Consider the following 12,823-nt stretch of genomic DNA (forward strand, 5'->3'; position numbering starts at 1 on the left):
TATACCCCCTCCGTGGGTGTGGTTGGACTTGCTGAGTATGTTTGTACTCACCCCATTATTTATTTTTACAGAAGAAGATCCAGACTTTGTACCCGACGACGTTGAGTAGGGGTACCGTCCTGCACCCAGCCTTGCCTGTGGATTAGGGTCACTCGCAGGAGATACCGCAGGGCGCAAGACTCTGATGACCTTCTTTTTATATTTTATATCGTTGCGTGTGTGTGGATTGTAATCCTCGCGATAGTGGCGCTTCTCTGCTCACTACCGCGTAGAGTTGTACGGTAATGAACCATCTGATGTAATAAATGTGTCATCAGCCTCCTGGGACTGATGTTTGTAACACATTTAAGTCTTCTCTTATGAGGGGACGCTTCAGTAGGCGTGCGTGTAAAACGTGAATACGTGAGAATGTCGGATTTGTACACCTCTCGCCTTGTAATTTTACCCCGAAACTGGTTGTAAGTGAGCTGTAAATGAGTTGGAGGAGGGCAATTCGGGGATAACTGGCCGAGGGCCAAGGGTATAAATAGCCCCCTCTCTCCACAGTGTAAAGGGTTAAATTTTCTGGTTATTACTGGGGAATTTAGTGTCTTCTTTATTTGCCATTTTCATACTGTTCATGCTTCCTGTTTGAGCATCTAAGAAGTAAAGATCTCAACAAGACATTATTTATCAAGTAACAACGAAATATGCAGCAGTACTAAAATCTAAACTTTTTCACCAACTCCGTGGTATTTGTGTTTTCAGATTCTGAGCAAGGCTCACCCGATTCTGGGTGTTGGTAATTTCACAGAATTTTACACTAAAACTTTAGCAATCGGCGCATGCATGGATGCATGCTCAACTGGGCCACATGCATTCCGGAGCGACTACATCCGGATCGCTGCTTGACTAGGCGGCCCACCGGGCAGCACTGGGTGCCGGCGTGGCGTTGGCCGGCGGCGGGAACCAGAGCCAGCACTGCTCGTACTTGTGGAAGAAGACCACCTCCTTGTGGCCCTGGTGGATACTAGGATACAGCAAGTTACAAGCAACGTGCACCGTCGTGTTCTTGGAGCCCCGGTGGAAGGGCACGTCGGCGGCGGGGCCGAGCTTGGTGCTGCTGTACGAGGCGGTGGCGCCGACCCTGCTGGTCGTCGAGGTACCGGATGGCGTGGCGGCGGTGCGAGTTGAGGAAGTTGGGTCGACGGCCGCGGTGAAGTTCGACTGCTGGGTCTGGGCTCAACTACAGTCCGACTGCTGGCTGCAGTTCGTGCCGCCGCCTGGCGACGGCACGCCGGCGGTCACTGCTGCAGGCGCCAAGTGCGGCTTACACAAATGATACGATCCAAGTGCCTTTTTGCATCACAAATGGACCAAGGATTTGAGTGCCAATAATTTGTCAATTTGCATGCCAATCGAAAATGTTTTTTTTATTTTTTATTTTTGCTGATCCTTTGATCGTGCTTACTAGCTTTCTCGCTCGCTGTGCTGAAAAGATCCGATTTTGATGATGGTTTTGGTAGTTACGAAGTTACCACGCACCAGTTTCCTGTAACTTCTGCGCGTAACTGCCTGCCCGCCTGCATTAGGTATCTGCATCACAGATTATCATGTCTTGCGCGCATCTGGATTTGTTGGTACAGGTGCACTACTGCATGCACACTGCACACTGCAGAATTACCTTCCTTTTCTGAATTACGATACTCTACCATTTAGAACGATCAGGATTATTTAGCAAAAGCAAATCACCATGCAGATGTTACAGAGGAGACCTCTGCGTGGACAAACATATCAGGAGTTGACCATTCCTCTTTCCCATGTTGTTTCTTGGATTCTTTACTCCGGTTCCTCAAGCTGATCCAATTTGAAATCCTGCAAACTGACTGTGCAGTGATTAGAGCAACTCACTGATGGTCAACTCCTGATCAAATGCTGCTTATACGACTAGTAGATGCTCATGCAGCCTGGCATTCAAGTTCTGATCTCTGAATAAGAAAGAAGAAACAGGGTGATCTGGTTTTGCCATGCTAGGGAACGAAGCCCAGTCGAACGAACGACGCAAACTATCTCGCATGCTTACTTGAAGTAACTGCAAGAATCTGGAAGTCTGGCGTGATTAGCGTTATTTCCTTTTGGAAGCAGGGTGGTTAATTTATGGCCATAACTGATGAAAAGGTTCTGAACTTTTTTGTTTCTTTGATAGGCAAATGTTCTGATCTTCCTTGTTTCTTTGAAGGCAACTGCTCAGCGATTTATAATCCATTCATGCAAAAAGTTTTATAAGTAGATTTTATTTAATACTTCAAATTAGCAAAAAAAATCTTTTCAAATTTTTTTGGAAAAATAATCTAAGGCTATCCGCACTGGGGGACGGTAAACCGTCCTCCAGTGCGCGATAGCGTACCGGGCAGCTGCAGCGGCGCACTGCAAGCCCTCCGCCACGCTTGTGGACGAGTGGAGGTGCGCTATTCTGAGCGTGGATGGAGGGCGTCCGCCACAGCGTGGGGCCTGCGCACTCGATCCAACCGCCTCGTCTGCGCGCCTGGAGAGGGAAAGGGGGAAAGAGCAGAGGAGGCGAGACGGCGGCGAGGGCGCGCGGCGACAGGCAGCGAGTAGCAGAGAGGGAAAGTGGAGGCGCTGCCGGCTCCTGCACGGCGGTCCGCGAGAGCCCGACACCGGCGGAATTCAAGCCCCGGTGGGAGGAGCGAGGACGCCGTGGACGCCATGGACGCGACGAGGAAGGTGGCCGGCGAAGAGGATGGCGGTGGCGTAGGAGAGGCGTTCGGGAGCTGGAGCTCCGGCGTCCGTGGGCCCCCCTGCTCCGCCGCTGCGGCGGCCGCAGCCACATCCACCGTCGTCCTGCCGTGGTCGAAGGAGGAAGGCCGCAAGGAGGCGCAGCGAGGAGATGGCCGGCGGCGGAGGGAGGAGGGGACGGAGGCGGATGACGAAGGCCGTGAGGAGGAGGGCCCGGGGCGAGGCCAGCGACGGTGGAGAAGGGGCTGCCGTTTGCGCCGGCCGCGCGCTCGCCCGTCGCCGCGGAGGGAGTCTCGCTGCCGGCATGGGAGAGCAAGGGAGGGAGGAGGACAGGCGCGGCGGTGCAGCTGCCCGGCCTGGCCCGGCCTCGCCCGCCGCCGACACGGCCGCTCACCCGAGCCGCGCGTGCACTCCGCCGACGCGGCCGCTCGCCCGTCACGCAGGCCGCCTCGCCGAGCTGGACTGGGACCAGGACGGGGACGGCATGCCGGAGCTCGACGGGCACCAGGACAGGGACGACGCGGCGGAGCTCGAGGGAGAGGGCGCCGCGAGGAGGCGCGCCATCGGAAAGGAGCCGCCGCCGCCCCTCGCGCAGGCCGCCGAGGCCACGGCGAGCAGCAGCTACGGGAGGGGAGGCGCCATCGTCGAGGACGGCCGTGAGTGCGGCGGCGGGGAAGGCCTCCGCGCCATGGATCTGGTGCGGCTCGCCAGAGAGGGCCTCCTGTCGTGGATCCGAGCTCGAGACCTCCGCGCCGTGAATCCAAGCTCCAAGAGGGAAGCGCGGCGGAGGAGCGCCCTGCTCGATCCGGCGCGGAGGAGGTGAGCGAGGAGGAGAGGGGGCGGCGCGGTTGATGCGGCCGGAGAAGAGCCGCCGCGGGGAGCAAGGGAGTGGGGAGGGAGAGAATGGGGCGGGGGGTGTTGAAAAGATTAAAAAATCTGACGCGTGGGTCCATCTGCTTGTAGTTGGTATAGAGTAGAGATATAGAGAATGAACGAGTGCAGCAAACTGAATGTAAAACCGAATGTAAAGAAGAGAATCTCGATGACCAGACAAGAATATTCTTTTTAGAGGAGAGATTTAGAGTACGACGAGTGCAGATCTATCGATACTATAAAAAACGAAAACAATTGAAATAGCCTCCTACCAAAGAAATTACCTACATCCTCTCACATAGGGCCCATAAATCATAAACTTTTTGGTTGAACAGGCTCGACGAAAACTCTCTAGTGCCAAAAACAAGGTTTCCGTGATGTTTGTGCCTCCCCCGATGTTTTTTTTCTCACTGCGCTTTGTACCCCCGCCCACGCGCCATCGCGCTTCCGAGATCGCGGTGGCTTCCGTGATCGCCGCGCCTGCTTCGGGGGAAAACGGGATCGCGCCGTCCCGTCCGCCTGCTACGGGGGCTACCGCGTGATCGCGGCGTCACGCGGTGATCCCGCGCGATCAGATTGACGAGGAAAGGATGACGTCGTCCCGACTGGCTGCTACTGGGATTGAGGGCCGCGAACGTCGGGGATTGACGGGCGCTGGTCGGCGGCCATGCCGACGCTCTCTTAGGGTTTAGGTTTGCTGCCTTCTCTGATCGCTCACCTTCCCTGGACGCTGCTTCGCTTGGCCGGCAAGCGAGGGGCCGCTGCGCGAGGAGGGCCTCCAACGTCCGCTCCCTCCAATGGGTGCCTGTCCTCTGGGCTCGGGACGCCGGTGCGGGCGTTCCTCGACAGCGGCCACATGCGGGTGCTGGCCGTCGACGACTCCATTGCAGGCGCCGAGGACGCTCTCCTGGCCGCCGCAGCGCTCGCGAGGCTCGAGCCGGGACTGCAGGAGCAAGCCAGGACCCCGTCGTGCGCGTCACCGTCTTCTTCGACTTGGCTGCGGCCGCCGGCGCGGGGGGCTTGCTGGCCGTGCCCGTGATGCTGTTCTTCAGAGTCCCCACGGTCGGCCGCGGTATTCGGCCCATGAGGCGCTCGCGTTCGTGGCCGCGAGCATCGGGAGGAAGGGCTGGGGCGGCCGGCGCGAGCGGCAAGCGGAGGGTGCTGATGACCTTGGCAGTGAGGTCAGTTTGTTATTGCCTATCTGCGGAAGGTTGGACCCTTGTTTTTCCCCGCGACAGGACCTCGTTCCGGGTTGCTGATGACCTTGGCAATGGCGGATTTCCTTTCTATCTGCTGGCTTTACGAGCTGGTGGCGGCGGATTACTTCCTCCCCTTCCTTCTCGGGTGATGCGATGGCCGATGATCCTTAAACGAAATTGATGTGCTGCGATTGGTTTGGGTGCTGGCCGATGATCCTTCTCGATGGGCGCCGAGTACAGGCTAGCAGCAGCACCCTGGTTGGGGACATCCAAAGCACGAATGCTTCAAACTTGATGGCTGCCTTCAAGGAGTTAGACGGAATACGCTTACACCGTTGAATCTTCAGACTAGGCAACGATTGACATCTCAATTCTTACGAGTCAAAGATTTGGTCTGTCCTGCTGTGTCTTCATTGGTGTTACTTGGGAAGGTACCAACCTAACCAAGGAGACCAGCTTGAGGTATGTGACACTCTGAACAATGGTTGAGAACAATATTCAGAGTTTGTTAATGCTCCATGTGGATTCAGAGTTTTAGAGTAATTAATTAATAATTGTTGTGCAGGTACAGGAATCCTGCAACGTTGAGGATTCTGGTGATAGTAGTCAAGGGAACACTACGAGATCAGGAGTAGGTTCCATTTAAATGTTGTTCACCATCTGTGTGCAACTCGCAATTGAGGATTATCATAGAATCGTTGTCAATAGTCTAACTTGTTCCTCTTGCTCCCTTTTCAGTGCTCTTGGTTTCAAGGCTCAAGCTGCCAATGGTCGATGAACAACACCAATGTAGGTTGACTTGTTGATCAAATTTATTAAGATGCATCTATGATTTTAATCTAAGTTGTAATCCTCTTGTTTTAATCTGAGCAATCTCAAAGGTTTTTATTGAGATGCATCTATGATTTTGGAGATAAATAAAGATCATGAACATACATAATTAAATCCAGCAAAATGTATGGCTTTTATTTTGCATATTGGAGGTGGTACCTAATTGCTTAAGGCCAATATTGTTGGTTAGCTGTCTTGCTAAACTGATGCAAACATGTTGCCTCTGCTCGGGTCCATTGTTTTTTTTTAAATGTGTGTCATTTAATACATAAAGCATTTCAAAATAATATCATAGTAAAATAGTGAATTGTCATTAGCAGTTTTGAATATCCACACCAGCACCATGTGGTAAGGGAGGACAGGTAAATTTTTTTCTTTGTCACCAAACAGATATGCTCACTTTTATTTCCAAACAGATTAATCCAAACTAGGGTGATATTCAATGCATGTATTAATATATTATATGGAAAAAAATAATCTATTCAACAATATGTTGTTTATTCTTGTTTAATAGCACCTTACATTCAGAAACATTATTGCCATAATGCAATGTTTCAGATTGTTCAACTAACAGTTCTGTTCCATCGAGATTTGCAAAGTTACTTAGACAAATCATGCTGCAATATAAATGTTGATAAATTTTTTATAAATTTGGTCAAATTTAAAATTGTTTAACTCCTTGGGAAGCGAGATTTGCATTTTTTTTAACAAAGGGAGTATATGTTTTGGTTTTTACTTATGAGTCATGACATGTTTTCGAGCGGTTTGTACTCGTAACTTTATTTGTAGTCTTATGTGGTTGAATTGCATTTATGCTAAAATTTTCATCTACTTGAATATTTGAAAATGTATTCTTGACCCACGTACATCTTTAGTATAAATCAATGTTTTAAATAGCGAGCCATAAATCGGAGAATGTGCCCAACCGGACCAGGCAGTGCCTCGAGAAGGGCACCGAGGATGTCCTCCTCAAGACCGTTCGCCCCTCCGACGTGTTCACCGAAATGTCCACGCGTGTGTTTACTGTATGTGCATTGTGTATGGACGTGATTTTTCTTTGTTTGTTCTTCTTCCATGAAACAATGCACGATACATTTGAGGTACAGCTTAGATTTTGTTGCCTGGCAGTATTATGCAGAAAAGAGGCGCTTGTCATCCAGTTCAGCAGGGGACGATGCTGGTGATCCGAGCATAGTGGAGATGCTGGCGCGCCATGGCCTCACCAAGAGGACTCCTATGATGACATGCACATGAATCTTGTGTTTTAGGAATTTTTGTTTGGTTTACTTATCACCTTTTTTGCTTAAAATATTTCTATGCAGAGTATAGTAGCATGATAATCAGAAGCGCTATGAGGATGAAAGACTGGTATGAGTATATATAGCCTTCCGAGCTTGCAAGTGCGGACTGGGAACCACGACGACAATAGTAGTGACCTGGTAAGATAGCTGTATACTTGATTGTTCCTTATTTTCTATGCCCGTGATTGCTGATTTTTCTCTCAGGAACATACATTACTTGTTAGTTTGCTCAAAGTGGAAGAGCATGTTCATGAAACCATTCTGTTAATGTTTTTTTTTTATTTTGAACCAGAATGAATGACCTGAAAGAATAAGCAATGCATTATGCTAACAGTCTCTAACTCCAGTCATCTTGGCTTGCAAATAATCTTGTGTTCTGAACAGATGGTAGAAACTTATTATAAAAGTCATATACTATTTCTTAACAAATTTAAGCAGACCAGCCACTAAATATGGTATATTGCAACTCTAGAATAGCTGCAATATAGAAAAATTAGGCACAATTACACAGGTTGGATGCATTTGGCATGGCATTATGGGAAAAACAAAGAACATCCCATCGTGGTTTTCGGAGTTTGGTTACCTGGATGAGGATGATATAGTATTTGAGCTTCGGTTAGTTTATAAATACTTACCGATAATGCCTTGTTGATAATATATTTATAAGTTGACCTTTTTATAGAGTAGACTTGGGTTCTCTAGAATACAGTTTTAGAGTCTTATTCAGAACATTGCTTTGTTTCCTTGCAGGTTAGGGAAGACTCAGTTGGCTCATACTTTCTATGTCCATACTCAGGTTCATTCCAAGTAAAAAAAAATTCAATAGTGCATAGAGCACCAAAAGTGTTGAAGTAGCGAATTTAAGGAAAGAAAGAAGTAACAGAGTAGCTTTCTTGTTGCTGGTTGATGAAAATGCAGCTTCCAATCCACATGCATAGGTTGCCTACACTGACGCTGAGGAAAATGATCTTCTGGCCACTTGGGTAGTTGTACAATACAATTTCATATACGAATAAGTATCCGTGAAAATGATCTCATAAAAGTGAAAATGCTACATTTCATAAATTAATTGAATCTCAGTATTTATACTGAATAATATTTCTATATATTTTTAGGGATGTATGACTGTTTGAGCTTACTAAAATTCGTCATTAGATTTCTTTGGTTATTGTGGCATGAGTTAACTTTTATTTGGTTATTAAATAATTTTTAAGGCGTGTGATTTTAAATTGTAGTTGTTTATTTGATTTTTTCCGAACAATGTCCTTGTCATATGTACATATTTGCTACAAATATAAAATTACTCTAATATATATTTCCTAATTTACCTAGTTTCTAAAATTACATTAAAATTTTAATTATTATCATATTAACTTGCAGCACGCGCGTGCCGCACCGGCACTGTTACTAGTAGTCTAAACATACATAAACTTTCCGATTCTCAATTACAGATGTGTACCGGGCAGGGGCAGGGGCCATTTTGGTCATTTCGACCCGAGCTCCCATCAATGACTGCTGGCTCCTCAACCAAACCACACGGCACGCCTGCTCCATCTCCACCGTCCGCATCCATCACCTCGAGATCCGCAACATGGACCTCCCCTGGCTCGCACGCCTCCTCACGCTCGCGGGCTCGGGGCTCAGGCTCTGACAAACACTTGGCTCACACAGAAAGCCCTCCACCCTCTCTCGCCCCCGCCGCGTGATCGCCGCGCCGCCCAGAAGATTCTGCGCCGGGACATGGGGGGAGGCCTGGAGGTCGACCTGTCGCACGGGGCCGTGGCGGCGCTGTGGAGGTCGCCGCCGTCGAGTTGGCGCCCCGTGCTGCAGGTGGCGGACGCGCGCCATGTGCCGGACGGCAGCGGCCTCAGCCCGGCGCCGGAGCAGCGGTACCGCCTCGACCTCTCCGACGGCGTGCACTTGCAGCCTGGCACGCTCGCCGCCTCCCTGAACCACCTCGTCAGGGACGGGGCCCTCCGCCGGGGCTCCGTGGTTCACGTCCTCGACTCCAACTGCGACTACCGCCGCAGGTGAAGAACCGATATCGATCCCCCCTCTCTTTTTGTTTGGGGGCAAGCGCTGTACTTTCTGAACCGGAAAGAAAAGGGATCCAGTGATCTAGGTTTTGGTAGGGCTTTCTTTCTTTGTTTTTCTTTTTTTTTGAGTGGTGAAATGTAGTACTACAGTACAACTATACAATGTGCATACACCAAGAAAAGCCCATAACGTCCTAAGGATTACTTCTTCATTTTGGATAAACTACCCATCAGGTCATCACGATGTATTCGGTGATAATTTCGCAGATCTGTAAAGTCCTTATCCAAACCTCCAATTAGTCTGGTGCTCCCATAGTCCCATTTGCTCCTTTCCACTGGCTACAAGGTTCAGTTATGCGTGTGTGGAATATACTTGTCTTTTGACATTTCCCCGTGAAGCCACCACGGACATTAGTTTACATATGCAACAATTGCTTCATTCCCATATTTCCCATGTCCTAAATAAATGTTTAGTGGATAATCCATGATCAGTGCCCTTATGGATTTAAACATAAATATTCTTGGTGAAGTGTGAACTGCTACTGGAAATTATTATAAAAAAAGGTGCTTGGTGTAGTGCTTTTGGATTTTGTAACCAAAATCTCTGGTGTCAGCAATAATCCAAAGAAAAGCCACCTCTGACACGCCAATTGTTAGTGACCGGTAATTACATGCTAGTTGGGGTGTGTTTAGTTGGTGAAAAAGTTTGGATTTTGGTACCGTAGCACATTTCGTTGTTACTTGACAAATAATGTCTAATTATGGACTAATTAGGCTTAAAAGATTCAGCTCGTGCTAATCAGTTAGACTGTGTAATTAGTTATCTTTTTCAACTGCATTTAATACTCCATTCATGTGTCCGAAGATTCGATGTGACAAGTACTGTGCAAATTTTTTTTGGGAACTAAACAGGGCCTTGGTTGTATGCTGTTGTCACTTCATACCATAACTAGTCCCAGAGTGTCCCACTGCTATTTCAAATCCAACTTGTTTTACGGTATGCTAAATATTGGTCAAAGATAACTCTTCATTCTCAATATGAGCTGTACAGCACAGTAGCATCAAAAGGAGTTGCACAGTTGTGCTATCCTAAATTATCTAAGGTCACGCAGTTGGGAAATATGAGCCTATTCCTTGAAACATGTCTCACACTCACAGTAACATAAAGCATTTATCAACTGTGTCTAGCAGTTCCTAGTGGCTTACTGCTTAGAAGTTACATCTTGAATTTTCCTTTTTCAGGACCATCGTCATCATTCAGTTACAAATCCTGCAACCTGAGTGTGCTCTGATTGGCAGTCTCAAGCTCTATGAGCCAACAAGGAAATCTTGCGGGTTCAGCACAAGATCAATTAGATATGCTCCCAGGCCTGATTGCGAACCTTATTATGGAGGCCAGCACATTCACCAGAGTGGTATTGCATCCGAGGCTGAGGAAAGGACATATCACGGGCCTTTTGGTGGATCCAGTCTACCTGGTAGAGACACGCCATGTTCTCTTGATCTACCGGCAGAACCAGCTGCCTGGAAAACGGTTGGCCAGATCAAGGATGAATACTTGGGGTACTTCGATAGGCCATACTTCATCACTGTCAAGGCTGATATTTCATTTGTAGGTACTGAGCACTTTTATTGCTCTGCTGCTTGCCCGCTGGTGGTCAATGGTAAGCGATGCAATGTTGAGGCATCTAGTAATGTTGATGGGATGTGGCACGGTAAGAGACATGGGCGCAGCTTTGGTTTCTGTGACTCTGGGTACTTGGTTCACATTCAGATCCAGGATCACACAGGTACGACTTCTGCTACTGCTTATGGAAAGGCCGCAAAAGAGATATTTGGCTGCACTGCAAAGGACCTGTACTTGTTGGAGTATGAAGAGCAAGATTACAAACAACTGGATGATATCATACTGGGTGCTGTGAGTAAGCAATTTGTACTCAAGCTGAAGGTCCAAGCGAAGCCGTACTCTGATGCGCGGCGCATGAAGTGTGTTGTTCTCAAAGCCAAAAAGGTGAATCCATCAGCTGAATCCTGTCGGCTCCGGGAGGCGATCGATGCGCATTTTGGGGATTGTCTAGGATCTTCCTTGGAGTTTGGTAGTTCCATGCCCACGTACTCCAGTTTGTCGGATTTGAAGGGCTGTTCAGCTGCACAATCCTCCAACAGTAGCCATACCATCAGTCCTGGCCGTGCGAGGCGGCTGTGCTCTGCAGACGGATACAGACAGCAAGTCAATGAATTTTACATGGAGCCCTCCACACTCTCGGCCTTTGGCGCTTGCGGGTGGGGCCGTGACCACCGCTCAGACATTGATGAGCAGAGATCATCAGCACCTGATGGCTTCATGGGCAGGTTCCATGGTGCTTCCCCTGGTGTCAACATTGCTCTCGATATGCGCCCCATGGTGCTTTCCCATAGGCAGTCTGCAAACCTCTGCGCAGGGGACTGAACGGTCTCCAGAGGGTCTCGCAGGTGATGGCTAGTGGCCTCATGGTCTTCTGTTTCTGGAGATGGGTGGTTGAAGCAAGTTCTTACTTACCACGTTAGTTAGGGGCCGTTTAGTTTCCAAAAATTTTCATCCAAAAATTTTCACCTCCTCTTTAAACACATGTATGAAGCACTAAATGTAATGAAATAACAAAACTAATTACACAGTTTGGATGTACATGACGAGACGAATCTTTTAAGCCTAATTAGTGCATGATTAGCCATAAGTGCTACAGTAACCCACATGTGCTAATGACGCGGTCAAAGTGAGTTCTGAAATTAGTTTTTTAATTAGTGCCCGAAAAACCCTCCCGACATCTGGTCAAACAATTGATGTGACATTTGATCCAAAAATTTTCACTAACTAAACACCCCTTTGGTCTATGGGACTATGGAGTAGTTTTATGTCTGCCTTGAAGCTATGGTTCCTGGGCCGGAGCAAGAGTTTGTGTTTTGGGTGCTTGAATCAGGACCATATGGGTAAGTCGGCGGTATCACGTAGTAGCTGTATGTGTGGCTTGACCGCTTGAGTCTATCAGGAGTTCTGGACCATGTAGTATTCTGAATACTGTATTCAGCAAGTATCATGTAGTTGTATTTGTAGGGCTTGGATTCAGGGACATGTATCAGTACCTTATGGCTCCGTATGTGTTCATTATAATATCTTCCAAGACCCTGCATTGGTATTTTCGCTGGGTGTATCAGTGTCTGTTTATCTGCTGGAATGATCGATGCTCTTGTATTGCTGCCTGCAGGCTGCAGGGCAACGATTAATTTCATCTTGCCCCGGCCGAAATCATCTGTTGACGCAAACAGCGCAGGCGAAATACCCTTCCCTTGGTTTCTCAAAAAGGCCTCGGCCCAGTTATTCATAGGGCCCAACTGGGAGAGTTTATGACGGCCCACTTTCTCCATGGGAATTCCCGTCATTTCGCCCCGGATGCCTCTGCGAGCCAAATTCCAAATCCCAAGAGGGTGGCAGGTGGTTCTTACTGCCAAGCAGAGGCGGAGCCACCACTAGGGCGAGCTAGGGCGGCCGCCCTAGGTCCCTGTGGTCGAGCTCTACATCATATCCGCAGTCCGCAACTCCGGCCAGGGCTGACGGCGGCGCCCTCCGACGCGAGAAGAACGACGGCGTCGTCGGCCAGGCTGAGTTTGGGGGCGACTGGGCGAGCGTGGGCCTCGTGGGCCGCTGGCCTGGTGGGCTGCAGCATGCAGCCCAGCCCCACGCGGGTCTTCCTCTTCCAAGCAGCGCAGGCAACGAATCGACTCAGCATCGAGCCGCCGCGGTCGCTCAGCGCCTGAGCCCCGCACCCCGCGCCCCCCGCCCCCGCCCCCGCCGGCCGCCGCCACGGGCGCC

The 12,823-nt window shown here is 49.1% G+C and overlaps 1 protein-coding gene and 1 long non-coding RNA gene across 2 annotated transcripts; both read left to right on the forward strand.

Annotated features, from left to right (window-relative positions):
* The first annotated feature begins 4,398 nt into the window (after nt 1-4,398).
* Nucleotides 4,399-7,281, forward strand: LOC120664010. Its single transcript, XR_005670696.1, has 3 exons — nt 4,399-5,270; nt 5,374-5,439; nt 5,547-7,281. It is a non-coding gene; the product is annotated as an uncharacterized LOC120664010 (long non-coding RNA).
* A 1,263-nt stretch (nt 7,282-8,544) lies between these two features.
* Nucleotides 8,545-12,164, forward strand: LOC120664009 (replication protein A 70 kDa DNA-binding subunit C-like). The gene is made up of 3 exons (XM_039942967.1): nt 8,545-8,970; nt 10,219-11,526; nt 11,843-12,164. The coding sequence occupies exons 1-2, from the start codon at nt 8,681-8,683 to the stop codon at nt 11,423-11,425; spliced, it is 1,497 nt and encodes a 498-aa protein (XP_039798901.1). The 5' UTR covers nt 8,545-8,680; the 3' UTR covers nt 11,426-11,526; nt 11,843-12,164.
* The last annotated feature ends 659 nt before the right edge of the window (nt 12,165-12,823 follow it).

The sequence above is a fragment of the Panicum virgatum genome, chromosome 3N, assembly GCF_016808335.1.
Source record: "Panicum virgatum strain AP13 chromosome 3N, P.virgatum_v5, whole genome shotgun sequence".
NCBI classification, from domain to species: Eukaryota; Viridiplantae; Streptophyta; class Magnoliopsida; order Poales; family Poaceae; genus Panicum; species Panicum virgatum.